The sequence below is a fragment of the Coffea eugenioides genome, chromosome 2, assembly GCF_003713205.1.
Source record: "Coffea eugenioides isolate CCC68of chromosome 2, Ceug_1.0, whole genome shotgun sequence".
NCBI lineage: Eukaryota > Viridiplantae > Streptophyta > Magnoliopsida > Gentianales > Rubiaceae > Coffea > Coffea eugenioides.
In genome coordinates, this window is record NC_040036.1 from 12,750,452 (window position 1) to 12,770,731 (window position 20,280).

At 35.3% G+C, this 20,280-nt stretch overlaps 1 protein-coding gene across 1 annotated transcript; it reads right to left on the bottom strand.

Annotated features, from left to right (window-relative positions):
- Window positions 1-1,336: 1,336 nt before the first annotated feature.
- LOC113761152 lies at window positions 1,337-12,420 on the bottom strand. Its single transcript, XM_027304011.1, has 13 exons — window positions 11,413-12,420; window positions 9,757-9,856; window positions 8,646-8,982; window positions 7,926-8,038; window positions 7,026-7,154; window positions 6,784-6,877; window positions 6,567-6,656; window positions 5,627-6,213; window positions 4,974-5,251; window positions 4,139-4,289; window positions 1,985-2,082; window positions 1,821-1,902; window positions 1,337-1,723 (listed from the first exon to the last, which is right to left on the bottom strand). Exons 1-13 carry the CDS (start codon window positions 12,261-12,263, stop codon window positions 1,640-1,642), a joined length of 2,994 nt encoding a protein of 997 aa, XP_027159812.1. The 5' UTR covers window positions 12,264-12,420; the 3' UTR covers window positions 1,337-1,639.
- Window positions 12,421-20,280: the final 7,860 nt, after the last annotated feature.

A 20,280-nucleotide genomic window follows, 5' to 3' on the forward strand; every position in this document is an offset into this window, starting at 1 on the left:
TCCTTTTATTCTTCGGCTTACACGTCAACTTTTTGCTTATACGTTAATTTTTCCTTCTTTCACCTTCAATATCTTATATAAAAAAAATTGTATATCGCAAGAAATCATTAATAATTGTCAAGTCTCATGGGGGGTCATTAGTCCTGTGGAAGAACATCTTGGCTGAGGGGATTGTCACAATATGGACCTTGACTCGTTTGGTGGCAAGATAGATTACAATTTCTACGTGACCAAGATTACAAATCCATACTGAGTTAAATTGATCACCGTGATGTTGAATTGTTTCCCGGCTCAGTACGAAAAATGACACCCGCTATGGCAAATTTTAAAGTTTATCAACATCTTTTCAGTCGTTCTTTTTGTTCTTAGCCTGGGAAATTTCTCAGGAGCATTAATTTTCCTGAGTTCTACCTATAATATCATCAACCCTTCATGGTGCAAAAATTTGTCTTTCCACATTGTATTTTGAAATAAGTTAGTATAATCATTGGTAGTTCGGTACATGCAAGATTAGGTGCAGCTTCATGCAAAAGCCGGCACTCATATGAATTGGCCACTGGTTTGTGTTATGTATATGTCTGTGAAAATGAATGGGAAGGGGGTGCATTGGTAGCTCTAGCAATGAATCTTAAACCTTGGATTTTCTGTAGGATGGCTGATCGAAGAAGGCCAAAGAAAGGTCCTCGAAGTTGCGTTGTTGTTCAATATCGAAAAGCAAAACCCTACGAACGTGGAACAAAATTCAAGGTAGAAAAGATAGATATTAGCATGCTTAGCAATTATGTCGTCCGTCATATGGAAGCACATTCTGGATTCCTTTTTGAGTAAAACGACAGTGATATATATGTAGTAAAGGTTCCAATTATGAGGCGAAAGCTTGGATCAACCATTATGTTATGAGTAATAACCAACCCTTTGTTAAGCTTTGGATTTGATCCTAAATGAAGACTGCTTTTCCCTTTCTCTTTGCAATGTTGCTCTGCTTTTCCTTTACAACTTAATTTGCCCGTATCACGTTGGCCTACAAAAAGTGTCTCATAAACAAAGATGTTTCATTTAGTGCTTCAGCTGTACCTTTTTGCTATTTTTTCCATTGTCATTGGCTTTCCAATTCATCCACTGCAAAGACGAAGCATTACAACTAAATAAGCCAAAAAACATTTGACCGGAAAAGTAATAGTTCAAAAGAATCCTTCGACCTACAATATTAACAAAAGCGTTGGCAAACAACCCGGAAAAGGAGAAACAGAAAAAACTTTTGTGCGAGTGCCAGTGCGTGTGTGTGTGTGCGTGTGAGAGAGAGAGAGAGAGAGAGAATTCAGGGGACAGAGAGAAAAGCCATTACAAAGAATGAGACTGCAGATAGCCGCCAAGCCAACAGGAGAAAGCTGTGTGTCTATCCATTTTGTATACACCACAAATGGTGGAGGGACCATAGAAAAAAAAAATGAAGACAAAAATTGTACCAAAAATAGAATGGGGAAAAAAAAATGGTACAAGCTTAAGTAGTCAGCTCAGCCTACATCTATGCCTATGACTAGTAAGTAAAGAGCCCATCAATCTGATCTCCAAGTACATGTATACAATCGCTAGAGCTGAGGGAAGACTAAAACTATACAGATGTGAACCTTCCGGAATCTCAAGGGATCCTACAAGATTCAATTACTTCCAGCACTGTTGAATGAGTTTCTGGCGAGATCATGTCCAGTGACAAATGAAATTCCTGGAGGAACAAAAACAATTATGCTGATAACCTATACAATTTGGCCAGTCAAATTTAAGGCAAATCAATTCCTTGAATTTCACTAAAAATGGCGTACCACAAATCTCTCCAACACAGGGACAAGTACTGCAAGGTTGTGATCAGGAAGACATTCAGCAATCGTACTGCGTATCCTCCTACTGAGAGTCAAAAGAGGCGTGTTGTGAGAAAGCATGAAGAAAAAGCTATCCTGCAAGTAACATTTCCAGAAAGGATACCAACCTTTCAGTGGAAAGAAATGCAAGAAGAAGAGCTGCATAAGCTTCTAGAATCATTTTCTCAGCTTCTTTTTCTTCCTGCAATAGAGCATCTTCATCATCCTGCAGATCAATAAAAAATCTTCGTTTAGATTTTGTATAAATAAAATTCATTATGCACCTGCTTTCAGATCATGAAATATGTAGCCGCTATCGACACAAGGAAGCAACTATAATAGCATATGAAAACTCCAATACCACATCTGGCTCCTCTAGAATTCAACTAATGTTTGACCGTAATTTCATTGAGGATCAACTTTGTACCTATATTGCCGAAACACTTCCTTGAAAAGTTATCATTAAAGAAAAGCAACACCGTAGTATTATAATTGCTCCAAGAAAACCAGCAATTATACCACCAAAATTCATTCACCAACTCTTCTTCATATTGAGACATATCAGTAATGCCGGAAGCAGGAAAGCATACGGACAGCACGAGGCTGGTCATGCATGATGCAGACTGAAACTCCAAAAAGTTCTTTCAGTAAGATTTTGGTGTCACTCTCCTTCACTATCAAACTTATTATTTCTCTCATTGCCACATTGTCTTCTGCATCTAACCAGTCAAAGCTGTTTTCCCCGCAGAGAAATCGACTTGGTCAACAATCAAGACTAAAACATTAAGCTCAGTTATAGAAGGGGCTTGTACAAAGGAGTGACACCAACCAAATTAAATCCAGCAGATATCCTACATATTTAGTTCCAACATCCCGTTTCTTTTCTCTGATTGACGTCTCTTGTGCCCATAAACATTGTGATGTGTTGATGATGCATATTCTAGTCATAAAAACATTTTAACTTTCTATATGAATCTAATAGTCAAAAGCTGATATTTATCAGGAGTACATATCATGAAACAAGATTACACAAATTTGCTCATCAAATCAAGCTCAGCTATATATGCAAGAGTAAAGCTTCAGATAAGAGATTAAAAGTTAAAAGAACAACTTTAATTTCTGTAGTGTATTCAAATATGTTGAGTTCCAGTAAGAGTCAAAATTTATTTGGAATACAAATCCTGAAACAAGATTATATAAAGCTGCTTATCACGTTGAACTCAGCAATATATGCAAGATAAAAGCTTCAAATAAGTGCTTAAAAGAACTATGCTGATTTCTCAAGTACAATCAAGTATGCTGACTTCCAATAATCCAGTTTCCCTTTCAATTCCTTTTATGATGGAATATTGGCCAAGTCAATTTGCAGGAGGCACTTAAAAGTGTACTTGTAATCTCCTAAATTCAATTATTCAAATTACGTTCTCTTCAACTTAGCAACCGAGAAGTGTGCACCGTCCAAATCATGAAACAGAGTCTATACTTCACAAGTTAAAAATAAAGTTAGGAACCAAAAGACATATTCTATCAGAATTCTTGTGCCACTTAATGTGAGGAACAAAAGTTTATATACTCATTGTTGGCAGCTTAAACCAAAAAATAAGGAAACAGAATGCTTTCCTAAACTTATTGGTCGGCATCATCTTCAATCTTGTGTTTCCAAATAGTCTTGCCACACACTTGTGGCTGCAGCAACAGTGGCCATATCTTGCAATTACAGACACCAAATGCTAACTTTCAGTCCTGTACTCAAAATTATCATGACAAAAGCTTCCAATACACCCTCCACCACCCTGCTGCACCCAGAGAGAGAGAGAGAGAGGGGGGGGGGGGAGATGTGCCACAACTTGCTGCAAGACAAACATACCATACTCTAGTTCAAGCTATCTTAGAAGGCTAAAAACTTGCAGAGACTTGAGCCCACTCAAGAGGAGCTGTTTTCAAAGAACAACTTTTTAGAGAACCCCAAACACGTCGTTCAACCACCTTTTTCTCTTGCATATGCATTTAGCCAAAAAACTGCTACAGTATTTTAAAAAAAAAATCTAAAACCACCACCAAAAACAAACATTCAAACTGATCTTCTTCTCAATAAAATCTAAAGCCCAAAAACTCTCAGAAATTTAATTACAACCATAGCTATCAAAGCTTACAAAGTTGATTCTTTCAATTTAAGGGACACAGATTGAAGTTGCTTTGCTTCAGCTCCAAACATCTAATGCATAGAGCAACCATTGAAAGCAATGGTGAAACTAATAGTAGAATGATACAAGTTTACTCACCCATGACAGTTGTCTTCCTTCACCTGCAGCCTCACCCGCCCCTTGGTTGGCCAAGAAAATTGAACACAGCAGTGGAATTAGGTCTGTAGAACTTTCTTTTTCTAAACCTTCCAAATTAGGCAGTGAAACTCGAGTTGCAGCAAGGCGTGATCTACATTGGAAAAATAAACAGAATTAATCCATGTGAAGAATATCAATATCTGTGAGCGAAGATATACTCTCAAATCATTCGAAGTGAAGATGGTCAAGTTGGAGACCAGAAGAGGAATAGCAAGGCAAAGAAGTCAAAATACGCAATAGATGTGACATTACTCAAAGCTAATATGCAATCGAACCAAAAATCCAATACCAAGAAAGAAATCAAGCACGGGGGCATATTTCGCTCTGATGTGGTTTTCTGATGAACCACAGAGGAATAGAAAGCAGCTAGTCTATTTCTTTGTCTTATTATAATTACATAAATTTCCAATGGTTTATGTCACCAGAATGGATAGAGTGAGGGTAAGATGAGAAGAAAAGTAATGTTAGACAATATCTGCTATACTTGCATCATTAATTATCAGGATGAAGGAATACAGACAAGAAGATTGATTGTCTATCATTACCATAATAAGCAGCATTAGATCAACAACCATGTTGATCTAAGTCTTTCCATTGGAAACCTCAAGTTAAGAACTCTTTACATGGAGTACCAATTTAATCTCGAAAAAAGCTTCTAGTATTCTTTGAAAAGTTAAAAGCATATTAAAGAAAGGGCACTTCTTATCTGTGAAAGTACAGTTTGAAGAACTTAGCAACAAGAAAGGTGACTAGAACCAAGAATGAAACCACACACCTATTAAGGCCATCCTTCTCTACCAAGTTCACTAGTAATCCCAGAATGGCAACTAGCAGATCTAGCTCTTCATCAGTTAGATGTCTGTCATTTTGGTGGTCAACTACTGCACTTGATCTTGATGACACACCATTTTCTCTTGAACTGCCAGAGCAAGGAAGGTAAGTACGAAAGTTTGGAAAATGGCTAGCAATCAATGTAGACATAATTTCCAGTCCTCCGCAGGCTGCAATTTGCTGACAGCCCATAGGGTTGTCATTTGTTAAGTTCATCAGGACCTGCCAAATGATAACATAAATTAGAATCAAACATAAACCATTGACAGGGACCATATGGATTGACTGTCAGAAAGTTATAAGCAACATTAAATACCCAGAAAAAGAGTTCTCTAAATAATGGCAGGTATATAAATGAAATCGCAACATAATCACAGAAGGACAACTTTCAAAAAACACAAAAAGAATGAAAAAAATGCAAGGATAGGTGTCTTATTTCTGAGTGATGTAAAATGCTTCTTTGATTACTGTAAACATGGGAGCATACAGTTATCAAATCTAATCAACAACCCCAAAGTTACCATAAAAGGTTTCAGATCTTACTTTCTCTAACTGTTTATGAAAAAGAAACAATAAATGAGAAAGTGAACAAACTACCTTTACAGATGAAAGAAGACAATCTGCCAGAAGGTTGGACTTTTCATCTGTAACACCAGATGAACAAGATACCTCAGAGGAATGTTGATTATCCAGATGAGAATCTTCTTGGCCCAACAATAGAAGAGATTGACTTTCATTTTCAGGCTGATAAGGCTTAGCCCTGCTATTGTGAACTTGAGATACTTTTTCCCTCCCAGATAATAAGTCCCATTTAGATGGTTCAAAGTCATCCTCATCAAAAGCGAAAGGGTCCTGGCTGTCCTCCATAGGTTCGAACTTGGTGGCGTTTGAGACCTTGTGATCATTACCTCTACCAAAACTCACTCCAAAACCTTTCGATATAGTCCCATTAGTAAAATCTCCAGATGTTCCACTACATTGCCCAGACATGGAAGAATCAATCCTCATTTTCAACCAAGGGTCGGTATCAGACATGGTTGAAGCTCCTGAATGGGATTTCGAAGCCAATGGGTGACAAGAAAATGATTGACTGTCATGTGATATACTGAGGTTTTTCAAAGATGAGGTCCCTTCCATAGTACGCCTTCTAGAACAACTGATAGACAAACTCCCGTTGTCCTCCACTGCATATACAAATGCTGAAAATGGTTAAAAAGCCAAAGTAAACTCAATTCACGTTTTCCAGATTGATATTATCCACTAGGTTTGCAGTTTTAAGCATATTATGCAAAAATCAGAGACCACCAACAATCAATAAATCTTCATCAGTTTATCACAATAAAATGTAACTCATGACATGGATACCATGAACCTTTATCTCATATGAAAATCGGTATATGTTTACTTGCGATCCTACAAGTACGGAGCACCTAAATGTCGGACTTGGGAACACTTAAAAGTACATATGAAGTGCTACCATCAAATTGACCATCATGTTTATTGTATGATCTCATGTGGTAATATTAACAAAGGCTACCTTTGAACTCAGAAGCATGACTAGTTTCATTTGAATGGTTGCAAGTCTTTCCTTCCTCAGAGCCCAACGAACTTCTAAGCAAAGCAATGCCTACACATGGAGAAAATTAGTGCGAACAAGCAAATATGAAATCAACAGTGTTAGGCTTAATACTAGAATAGAAGTGCACAAAATGATAACGAAGTTGTTCAATGGTCAGATCACTCAGCATACATACCTGAGAGAATTTTAACAACACCAAGGATGAGCTTTGTGAAAGACCGAGGGGCACTCTGGCTGTCAAAGTTCCCTTTCATTCCAAGCAAATGGCTCTGCAATGGAAAACACCAGCATACTGACCATTGATAACTCAAACAAGTTCATTCTAAGAATCATTTTGTGTGTCACAAGAACAAAGGATAAGATGCAAATATTGATTTTCAGCATGCAATGACACAGAAAATTCCATCTTTCTTATACCTGATTATCCTTGCTGAGAAATGTGGCATTTTCCATGATTTTCAAACATTTTAAAAGCATCACCAGACTCTCAAGACCTTCCTTATCTTTTGAGTCCAACACTGAAGATCGATTCCTCTGTAACCAACCCTGAAAAGAAAGGGATGTATCTTTAGATAACAATATGAGTAGATCTTAAAGTCAAAAACTAAATATAGCAAAAAAGGATGTCAACTAGTCAGAAATGAACATGAACACTGACAATACTTCCTAACAACCACGTGCAGCAGCTGCGGCAACAGACCTTATCCTGTTGCAGAATCATCTACTGTTCACATCACCTATAATAAAAGCTATTCCCGGTCTCTCACATACACTGCAAAGGAGTGCACCATAAACCCAAGACTAACTGAATTCCAAGGGAGAGACACTATGCACAGTGATGTGGGGTCAGCAGGTTCAAGAAAGTTCAGGGAAAAAAGAAAAAAAGATTCCTTTTAAGTTCCTTATACAAACTCCACAGCTTCCTTGGTTTTTTATCATTTGGAGACTCCACCATTAAATCGGCAGTAAAATTTTTAAGTGACTTTTACTTCCATAATGGAATTTCAGAGTGCCTCTAGAAAGTTAAAACACAATTATATCGATCTCGTCAACCAAAATTTGGTGTGATTACTAGATCAAAACAATGACACCGATGACAATTAGTAGTATCATACACCAGAGGGATGAAGTGCATAATCAAGTACTAAAAAGTGAGCTATAGAATTTTACATCAAATGCAGGCGAATAAATTATCATCACTAAAACACTCGGCAAACAAGAGCCTTATCATCTCTCCAAACAAATTCTCTAAATGAGGCCAACTTCATTCCACATTACAAGCAACATAAACAAAACAACTATCATACAGGTTCACACCTCCATTACACTATGGCAATTCCTTGCAACTTCAAAGACCGCATTAAGTCCTCCAAGCTCTCGTAATTTTTCCTTGAAATTCCCCCCAGTTCTCCGCACTCTGCCTGAAGCATCTGAATATCGAAGGAAAAATAATTAGTCTTCTAAAGCAATCAACAATTATGACAACCCAACTAAATTTACAATCTTCTTGGAAACAGCTACTGCAAACATGTTTCTATCTTCTGTAAGATAGGAATGCTAATTATAAAACTATTCAATGGTGTGATTAGAATGAAAAAAGGAAAGAAAGGCTACCACCTCTGTTATGGAATAACCTTAAGTATATTAAATGGGCTGTAAGTTTCTAGAAATTAGACAGGCTGTAAACTTTTCTAGACAGGGATATATTCAATCAACAGAGGAAGAGGTGCTAAAGGGAGGAACTCAAACTCAGTATCCTTCAAGGTAACAGTTATATCCCAAACTAATTATCTGGCTATCTCATGTTAACATGCAATAGGGAGAAACCCAAACTCGGTACTCATAAAGGTATCATCTCTATCCCTAACTAATTTATCTGGTTATCTCATGTTAAATAAGTAAACTATTATCCAGTTGAAAACTAACTTCTGCAGGAAGAGTGTGCTGATATTACTAAGTTGATCAAAACTATTAACTAATCAACTAGTAGCATCCTTTTAACATATCCTATTAAGAAGCAGATGGTGTTGATGGAACCTTCTAGAGAAATGGTAGAAAAACAAGCTTTTTCCATTGTAAGCAGACTTATCCATTTAGGATTCAACTCAGGCAACTCAATGCAGTCATCATTTGCATCTCTAGGATTCAAATCCTTGCTACTGACAAGAATCTCCTGAACCTTCTGCATAATTGCAGCAGAAGATTCAGAACCTTTAGCTGAAATTTGCGAGACGTCAGGGTCCATGCGAATCGCCAGAAGCTTGCTACCAAAACTCGGAGCTTTGACATTAGCAGCATCAGATGTAAGTGGCCTCAAGAACTTCAACAAAAACCTAATGCATATTGGCGAATCTAGAAGACGGTCATCTTGACCCTGAAATAGAAAGAAGAAAGTTCAAACCTAGCAACAGGGGAAGAAAAGTAGTATGTTAATATTAATATTTAACCAATTCTTTGCAAAAAGTCAACAAAACTATAAAGGTTATGGCAAACTTGCTTTAAAGTCAATTTCTGAAAGCGGCAGAAAAAACTAATACATCTTCTAGACAGATATCCAAGGACCAAGTGGTAATTCTCCACAGGTAATCCAAAATTTCCAGTCTTTTTCATACTGGTGTAATTTGTCTGAATGATCATGATGCTCTATTTGCATAAGCCGGAAATATACTGGTCTAATTGGACATGACCATATCCATAATAACTGGTCTTGATCACAACAACGTTCAACAATAATAATGATGATCACAATAATCCAATAAGGCCCTCTTAACTAGAAAAATACAATGCACTAGAACACATATGAACATGTTCGACACAAGTAAGAAACGCTTTGGCCTAATTACATCTCTCCTGCAATTTAAGGATAATGTAGTATACTATCATAACTGGTGGGAAGTTCTAATGCAATCCAAACTACTTAAGAAGTGCAGGTTAAAGATTGCAGTGAGCCAGGGTAGCATCACAAGGTTTTAGCCCAATCTTTAAATCAGGAAGAATCAACAAAAGCTCAATCTTTAAATCAGGCAAGAATCAGCAAAAGTCCAATATTCATATTGAATCAGGCAGATCTTTTACCAAATAACAATTTACTAACCAAATACATAAAGACAAAGGATTCAATCACATGTTTACAGTTACAGAACCTTACATCACTTGTTAAAATGTAAAAAAGAGCTGCAGCAGCAAGATTGCTTGGTGGGTCATCAAAGCTGATCCCCAAAACAGCATCGATAATTGTTTTAGCCATCCTGAGACCATACTTAGCAAGTTAGTTTGTGAAATGATATAGAGAGGTTGGATGAAAGTCTAATATGAATATCATAAAAGGGTTTTCCATTAATAAATGTTGAAATTATTAATTTCCATGGCTTTGCGTACATTACCATTCCAGCCTGTCATCTTAATATCACATACATTCTTTTCTTCAATAAGTCACCAAATAAAGGTTAAACAATGATTGTCAAAATATTTAGTATATTGCACCTTTTCATCAACACTATTAGCTTTTTGTAAGCAAGAGCAAATAGCATATTCTACTCATGGTCTTCTTTGTTAAGAATTAACACAACTGTAAAAATTGCTGGACTTTAATAGTAAGCCGTGATGGAAACTTCAGCATAAGCAGCGAAGAAAGCTCATTGTACATTATTGTAGACAGGATTGTCTAATGCATTCATACAACTATGCAAATAAACTGTAGAACCTATTATTGCTGATCCAATAAAAATAACCCTCATCTTTTAAATAATGAACCCCCAACCACAAATCCCCTTTTCCAACTACTCAAGAAATACTTTCTTCCAATTTAAGCTTTCACCAGCAATTTCAGTCACAATGCTTTATAACTTACATTAGAAAATTAATAAACCTATAGTCTGAGATACCAACATCCAATTCAGATACTAAAATGAGCTTCTGTAATTTTTCTTTTCATCTTATCATGGTCTTCTGAATTTTGCTTCATGAAGATATGCCATAATCTATTATAAAAATCTTGTGAATAATAGTCACTGTGAAAACAGGAAAGTAGTTCATATTCGATTTTTCATTAAATGGACTATCATAAGTTATCAAGCCTGAAATATTTCTCCAACTACAAGAACAATGAAAAGATAAGAAATCAAGAGTACCAAAACTGTGGGAACAGAACTTTATGCCCTAGAACCACAAAATCATCATAATTAATGTATCAGGAATAAAGGTTCATCACTGGTTACTTCTTTCGGTGCTTCCAGGTCACAAAATTACAAGACCTAGCAATCTCAATAAGCTTTTACAGGTATCATAAATCTTATCCTTAAGTTATTTAGATCAAACCATGATAATAGATAAGTAGCAACACACTTGAGAATCAATATTTGCTATACAACTTCAGTCATCCATAAGCAGAAGTCCAGAAGACTTGGAACATCACAATTAGCCCAAGAACATTTCCTTCAACTACTAAATACTGTTCAGAAGTTACTTGAGATTGAATTTGGCTCCTATTAGAAAAGGCTGTAGCCATAACTTGAACAGCCCTCCAAAAATCATATGATGCCTAGAAAATGTTAAAAACCAGAATATAGATTACCACCTGCAATAATTTCGTAACTATGATGCGTTATATTATTAATTAATGATTTGATTTATCTCTTTCTACACATGAATACACCAGGCATGTCCACTCAATACAGCAATATCTGAAACACCTTCCTACGGATATCCAAATGATTTAAAAGGTCGAGCATAGCAAAACACACTATACCAAATTAAAATTCAAACCAAGAAGAAAGAGACTGAATTTAGATAAAAGTTAAAATACCCATGAGCCCTCAATAGCCTTCTCTGCTGAGAACTTCCACATATTGACAGCAAAGAAAGAAGACTCCCTCTTCGGACCCTCACGGGCTGCCCCTTCTTCAATCCATCCAATGCAAAATTCACCTCGTCCACATGCTCCATCATCTCTCCAAACTCCTGAGTCTCCATCAACGTTGCCGTAGAGCCAACCGTAACAGAATCTGAGCCCACCTCCCTATTTTTCCCCTTCTTCCTATTCTTCTTTTTCTGCATAACCCCGTTTTCCTTCACTTTCTTGGGTTTTTGAAGAAGCCCGTCAAATTTACCATTCTCCTTGCCCTTTTTCACAGGCAAAATTACCAATTCATCAGATTCTTGAGACGAATTCAAGCTATAAGGTTCCAAATCCATTGATTTTCCAAAACCCAAATCACTATAACCAAAGTCCCCATCATTCCCCCCATTCTTGGAGGACAAAATCGTCAATTCATCCGACTCTGGCGACGAATTCAATTTATAGGTCTCCGAATCCCCGATCTTCACCTTCTTGGTCCGGAAAGCCCCATCATCAAACCCTTCATATTCGGCATTTCCCCTACTACCACCACCCCTCGCCGGCAAAATCCTCAACTCATCATCATCCTCAAAATCATTCCCCTGCGACGACGACGTAATATTATTCAAACCATACGGGTCCAACGAATCACTGAACCCATACGGGTCCGAAGACCAGCGGGTCGAACCTTGGGAAGAAAACGTGAAATCGAAAACATCTGGAGGGCTTTCTTGGGAAAACGACTTATCGGAGACGCCACCGTTAAAGTTCCTCGTCGCCATGCTTCTGCTCCGACGGCCGTAGGTCCTAACAATCATTTCTTGACCAAGATCGATACTTTGTCATGGGAGAAAATTTGACAATTTTGAAATTAGGGTTTTTGAGACGAGCTGAAAAAAAAATCAAGGGCTCTTGATTTTCTTGAAGATTTGAAATGAAGATCAGGAACTGAAATTCTAGCGAGACAAAAGTGAAAGGAGGGTTTAATGTAATAGCATGTAACAGTAAAAATCGATTGGAGAATATTAAATATAGACGTTAATTTTCGGGTAAAATGAGGAATGCGAATTTGAGGATGAGTTGGTGGTGAGATCTGAGCCGTTGGATTTTCAAGGAAAGACGTTGAGATTTTCGTTTTTATTTTTTAAAAATTGAGGGTAGTTTGGGTAGTCGCAAATGGAAGTTGGCAGCGTGGCAACGGCGTGACCGTTGTTCAAGATAGATCAGAGCTCGGCTACTGTGCTTTCCCTTCTTACTTTCTTTGCTGTTTACTTTTATTTACTAGCATTCTAAACTTATTTAATTTAAGGTGATAAATAAGCACCTACTATTATGTGATAAAAGCAACAATAAACCAGCTTTACTCTTAAAAACTCACAATTTAACAATTATCAATGAATTTTACCTCTAGAGTTGATTTTATGGTACGAATAAGCACCAACTATGTGAATTATCAGTAAAATTTCTATACACGATGCTTTTTTTTCAAATAATTTATATGGATTAAATATTTTTCAAATACAACACCATATCTCAAAAACATCAATGTATATGTATTATTTATTAGCATGGTTTCGCTCTAGTAATAGTCCTTTTCACTCTCGCTTCGGTGTTTTTCTTTAATAAATCAGTTAACTGTAGCTATGGTTAGGGAAATAAAATAAAGGTTTTACGTAAAAGTAGATCGAATATTTGTTATAATGATTCCACTAATTCTGGCTATCATATGGAAGACCTACAATGATTATATAAGGTAAAATGAGTTACCATTTTAAAAATTTGTTGTACATTTTGTAAAAAAAAAAAAAAAAATTGTATTCGCACAATTCTAATTTGATTGTGCTAGGCCTAGTTGGTGAAAAAATAGCACTTCTAGTAAAATTTAAACCAATTAACTCTTATTCTGAAGTTCAATTTTGAATATTAGACCAAGATTTCAATGGCATACTTCTTCATAGTTGCACCCGCCAAGGCAGAGAGACGAGAGACGGTAATATGTAGCAGTGTTGACAAAGGGAGTGAAAATTACCTAAAATCGTGTTCACAATTCTAAAGGGACTGTGAAGATGAAGTGACATAAAAGATTTTTGATAAGAATGGAAGGTGTTTTAGGTGTAAAGAACTGTTCTGATAGCTGCACTGTGTATTTGCTCACATGCATTTTTCGTACTTCGCACAGCAAATTAGCTAAGGGGAATGAGAGGGGCCGGCTGGGTTGGTGAGGATTTGGTGCTGTGGATACTGTGGACCATCGTCACTTTTTAGCATGTGACTTGATCAGAAAATTACCAATCACGACTGATTTTTGTTGTAAACCTTTCACCTTTTCTGTGATTCCGTTTGAATTAACTATTTTTTACGGTGTTTTTGAAATATTTTACTATAATAATATATATTAAAAAAATTTACTGTAAATATATTTTTTGAGGAATTTTTTTAAATATATTTTGGAATAACTTTTAAAATTACAATATTTTTATGGTACTTTTTAAAAATTAATACTACCACTTACAATCACCTTTAGCTTCCTCCTCCCCCTTTAGCTTCCTCCTCCCTCTCCTTCCCTCTTCCCTTTCCCCCACCTCTCGGCCCTCTCCTCCCCCTCGATCTGGTCTCAACAAGATCGAGGCCTTTAGTCATAACCAGAATGTCACAATTTTCTAGTCCCAATTTGGAGACTACAGGCCTCGATCTAGGAGTGAGGGGGAAGGGAAGAGGAAGAGGAGGATGATGATGATGGGTTGATGGCGGTGGTGAGTGGTGGTGATAGGTGAAAGATATTGTAAAATTTATTTTTAAATTTTTTGTATATATTTGTGAGTTATTTTTTATATATTGTATGAATTATATTTTTTTGTATAGTTTTTTATTTGCGTATTGGTGTAGCAATATATTCGAAGAACTAATTTTTTAAAAACATGTCAATCCAAATGGAGAACTCTTCATTCTTTTGTGTTTTTCATTCTTTTTGTGCAAGGTGATTGTAGCTTGTTCTTGAGCGATTTGTGATATACATTTAAATGTATTAGATTTAATATTTAACAATTTAAATTTTTAATAAATTCAAATTTTTTAGATTTCAATTTTATCAAACGCAAATTTGAGCAACTTAGGGTGCGTTTAATAAAATTAAAATATAAAATCTCAATCCATTACGTTATTAAATAGTTAAGTACTAAACTTGATACATTTTGGTATATATCATATTAAGTGATAAGTGAATAGTTTATCACTTATTTTTTTAACCAAATTTTATCTAAAAAATTCAATGCCACTTAATTAATTTAAACATTCTATTTTTTGTTACTAAACGCAACTGAACATATTAAGATCTGAACCTATTAACTTTAAGTGTTAAATTGAGTTATCAAATATGATACCTAAATAATATGTATTAAGGTATGAAAATCTCGAACCTATGATAAGTTAATATTGGATTCTATGAAAAGCTTGATGCTGACAATAGATTGATCAAATTTAAGAAAACAATATGCACTTGATATAATATGACACTTTTCTATTTCAATGTATGCTATCATTTTTTTTTTTTAGTTCAACGGAGAGACTCTAAGCATTAAAAGAGAAAAATCAAAGAGCTTGAAAGTTACATGATCCTACCTAGCAAGCAGCCAAGAATATAACAAAGAGTAGCAGGGTTTTGCCAAATGTCGTGTGATCGCTTTTTCAATATGACTTTGGAAGACCGAAAATCATAGGTTTCCCATGATCCACAACTAAAGGATTAAATTAATCAATCAGATTGAATCCTCCATTAAGAAAAAGTGAGTGAAGAAGAAGAGAAACAATCTATACTCCTCTCATTTAGTACTCACTAAGGCTTGGTTTGGGAATTGAGGATTTGGCCAGAAAAAAGGGAAAGAAACGAAAGTTTAGGTTGTGTTTGGATTGCATTTTCTAGGATTTTTTGTAAAAAAATTATTGTAACGATTTGATGTATGTGAGAAAAAAAAGATAATAGGGAAATGTGATCACGGAAAACAACACAATTTTCTGGTGGAAAATGGCTGTCCAAACAAGGCTTAATTTTCATTTGTTTGTTAGGTTTTAGTAATATAAAAAAGAAAGAAAATGGAAGGATTTATTATGATGAACAGGAGTCAAAACTTTTCCATCCAAATTGGACGAAAATGGAAAGAAACTTCGAGGAACCTTGTCAAAAATTTTTAAAATGCCTATTTTGTCCTTAAAAAGGTTTGAACAAATATTTAATAATTTTCATATCCAAAATCATTCCACTAATTATTAAAACTCTCAAATAATATAACAATCCCTTCTCTTTTTTACTTTTCTCTCTCGTAACTTAAGTTTTCCCTTTTTTTTTTTTCCTATCCTAAACTCCCAAACTAAGCCAGAGAATAATAGTATGATGGTTACGTAGTTCTTAAAGCAGAGAACGCTTAAGTTATTATTTATTTTTTTTGGAATTCAAGAAATATGAATTATGGTGCTTGTTACTACGAGCAGAATTGTCAAAAATGGGAAGCGACAAAAGGCTGAAAAAGACAAATCAGGCGGAACGGTAAAGAGGTCATAGTGCAAGAGAGACCTTGGTCAAATAACTTCTGGAACCACTGGCCAATGGCTCAATGGCCACCAGGGAGGGACTTAGTTCCTCCTTGGGCTGTTGGTGAGAGTTCAAATCTCACCAGCAGCGAAAAAAATCTAAAGATTGTGTCATAACATTCTCTTGGTCTAATTGGGTTTGTATACCCACTAGCCCCTACAATAGCTTCCTTAGGCTCCCCTCCCCCTAAATTAGGATAGAATAGGTTATACAAATATATCGTGGCTGACAAAAAAAAAAGTCAAATAACTTCTGGACAAAGGACTAATATGGAACTTGTGGCCTGTAGGACAAGACTAATTAAACCCAAAAAAAAAAAAAAGATGACCAAAGAAAAAGGTATAGTTGCCCTCTATTGTGCTGGCAAACCGAGTCACTTGCAACTGGTTCTGTCAAACGCTCAACTCAATTCGAGTTAAGGAAATTCGATTTCGTGCTTGAGTTACTTGTTTCAGGTTTCAAATCAAGTTTGAATTCCCTTGTATGTTACTCAGTGCTTGATGAATCGAGTCAAATAGTTCTATTATTTATATAATATATTTATTTTAGTTATGAAATTACATTATGGTTTTATGTTTTAGCAAATTTATTGAAAAGTTTTGTACATTTTAGAAAAATCAGTTGTGTTTGGATTGTAAGTTATTTGAGATATTTTTACTGTAGCACTTTTTGTGATATGATGTATGTGAGATAAAAAGATAATTGGGAAGATAAAAAAGTGTATTGGAAATTGTAACGGTGATGTAAGCAAATATATTTGGACAAATAACTTACAATCCAAACACTTATATGGCAAAAAAGTAATAAAATAATTATAAAAATACTAAAAAGAGAAAACCTTAACAAAAAGCGCTCAAAATTCAAGAAAAAAAAAAAGAAGCGACTCGTCTCTCTCACGCTCTGTCGCCATTTACCCGTCGCCATTTACCCGTCTCTACTCTCTCTAGTCGTCTCTGAATCTTTGGCTGCCATTGCTATCTCCATTGTCTTCATTGTCGTTGGCTCTACTTTCTAATCTCTCGGTCTTCATTTTGCTCCCCCTCATTCGAGTCTCTACTCACCTGTTCATCTCTCACTCTCCTTACGCCAATGCCGTCTCTGGCTTTTAGCCACTCTTTGGCCCACGAAAACCAACAAAGCTTGCTTCTTCTGCCTCTCAAATCTTCATTGGTTAGCTTCAGTCAAGTCAATAGCACAAGCAATGGGTAGGTCACGTCACGAACTCAGATTGGAGAAGAAACCAACCATTGGAGGCTTGGAGCTCATTTAAGGTAAGTAAATCACCGTAATTTTTCCATTATCGCTTCTGAAATTGAGCTTGAATAAGAAAATTTTTGTGAATTAAAGAAAAAATGGGATTCCCTAAGATGCAGTACATAATCCCAAAACCCTATTCTGGTAGCCGTTGGGGGACCAAATTGGGTTGTTGTATGGGATTTTGCTATCAAATAGTGAATTTCTTATCAATTCTAATTTTGTCTTGTAAAATATAAAAATCTAATTGCAATTTTTAGACAATTTGTGCTTTTGTTGGCAGAGCTTTGCGACGGATAAAATAGCACTTTGTGGCTTAAAAAAAAGGAGCTTGTTGGTAGTTGCCTACAGTGAAATCAATATTTTATAGCTTCATTGCAAATTTATTGAAATATTTTTTTTTTTCCTTTCTGGAATCTGAGTTGTTACTATCATGCCTGGACTAAGCATGAAAGCTTGAGTTTTTATTCGAGTACTCGAACTTGACAAGGTTCAAGAATTGTATCAAGCTTTATTGAATCGAGCTCGAACTTATGTGTTATCTCTGCAAGTCGAGTCGAGCTTTTGCTCGATCAAGTTGAATTTGAGCTCAAATATATTGAAAATTTATCGAATTCGAATTGGAGCATAGCGCTATTCGAGTATGACTCAACTCGACTCGACTCGCAGCACCTCTATCTCTAATTAAAGAATAAGGAAAGAAGGACAAGTTTGTTATGAGTTTTAGTCCGATGGGATTAGCAGTTTAGCACTACCATATGTAGAATTTAAGGTTGTGTTTGGATTGCATTTTTCATGATTTTTCATGAAAAAATTACTGTAGCGATTTGATGTATGTGAGGAAAAAAGGTATTAGGGAAATGTGATAACGGAAAACGACGTAATTTTCCGACGGAAAATCGCAATCCAAACAAGGCCTAAATTGCCCATAGATCTGATAGGCAGGATTAATACAAACAAACCAACTGTCAATTTTGCGATGCAGATGGGTAAATTTATTGAGATGCATTTGAATACACGATGAAAGTGCCAAAACTTATAAATCTAAAATGCTTGGTATTAGAGAAAGAGGAGCTCTATCGTGTATTCAATAATCGTCAATTTTTGACTTATATAATTTTTTTTAAAAATTCTTGTCAGAATGTCCATTCTTAAACTCACAAGTTAGTAAAAATCTAAAATTTTGAATTGTACATTTCATATTTTGTTCTCTTGATTTTATAACTACTCTCAGGACTCAAGGTTTCACCGGTGCTATTTGATGGATAATATGTCAAGTTAGTAAAATACAGCTCTAATTAAATTGTCATATCTACAGCCTAAAGATTATTTTTAGGGATAATTTCAAAAAACTCTCGAGATTTGGCTTAATATAACCTATCATCCCTCTAATTTTAGAAGTCTTTCTTACTTCTTCTGTCACTTTGATAGGACAAGATGAACCCATAGAAAATGGTGAATTTACAATATTAACCCTGTTCAACAGCTCTAACTAACTGACCAAAAACAAGCCAACCAAAAAAAACTGAGAAGGAAAAAATATGAACAATGAATAGCCCCCAATAGGAAAAACTTGCATTTTGGGCATGACCGGCTGCCCTATGTTTAAAGGTTTAACCACAATCCGCATCATGTATTTTTTACTATAAGCAAGTGACTAATTAAGTAGTTAGAGCAATAGTTACGTTATCTCTAGACACCGACCAATTAAGTAGGACGAAATTAAACATGGAAAGTAACACAAATGCTTATGTCTAAATGCGAAGGTACCACATCAAGGCAATGCCTTTGTGTTTTATTTTGCTTTTTGTCTTTTTTTTTTTTTTAATTTGAAAATCTAGCATTCTATATTTCTATTCATGAAAGAAGAATTAATTGGATTGATTGAAGTCATCTTAAGCTACAGATGCAAGACACAATGGAAATTTTCTTGTCAATAAAAAAAAGGAAATGTTTAGGCAATTTAGTCCCAACATAATAGTTAGGCAATTTGGGCAATTTATTATGTTACAATTCTAGACGGATAAGGAAATTGTCAACATTGACAGTTTTTGTTCGGGAGACAAAAAGCTATCAATAAAATAAATTCAATTAGAAAAATGTAATTAACCCTAATTAGAAGGGATTGGTTGCGTTTTATTCGTGAAGACGATAGGAAAGAGGTTGGTATGGTGTGTCCAATTCCAAATCTAACTGCTAACTCCATGCAGTTGCCAACCATCAATTGACAAGTGTCCAGCAATCTCCCTGAAGACTTCTGACTTTTTTTTTTGGCCTTTTGAGAAAGCGTTTTTGACCATTCCACTTAAGTATGTTTGGATAGCAAATTATTTAGGAAAATTTTTTAAAAAATATCATGACAATTTTTTGATGTGATGTATGTGAAATAAAAAAAATGATTGAAAAGTATGTTGATAATGCAGGCAAATAAATTATTGCAAATAATCCAACATCCAAACAAGTGTAATTACATTATCAACCTCCTTCAACAAGGAAGGGTTGAATTGAATAATGAAATAAGAGTGATTGTAAGTAAAAAATTCTGAATTTAAAATCTCTCACTTGTAAAAAAAAAAACCCTCTAGCAAAAGTGAAATAAATGCATAGATAGAAATTGGGGAAAGGTGTTTCTAATTCCTAATTTCGTCTTGCTACAAGATTTGACTTGGAATCAGGGTAACAAATGTGTTACAAAAAAAAAATAGAAAGGCCAATGAAGGTAAAGCTCTCTCTCTCTTCCAAGCGTTTATATGCCCTTTTTCATATTTTTAGCAATTTCGTTAAATTTTAGTGCCGTGCTCATTGATATGAACTAAATTTATTACTTGAGTATCTTAGCACATTCAAATAAAATTTTTCAAAAATATCAAGGAAGGTTTCTAACATGATTTCCATAAAATAATTAAATGATAACTTTTTAGAGGCGATTTGTAAGGGCATGAAAGTCATTATAAATTCATGAATACAAAAACAAGTTATCATCCAAGTCAACTAGA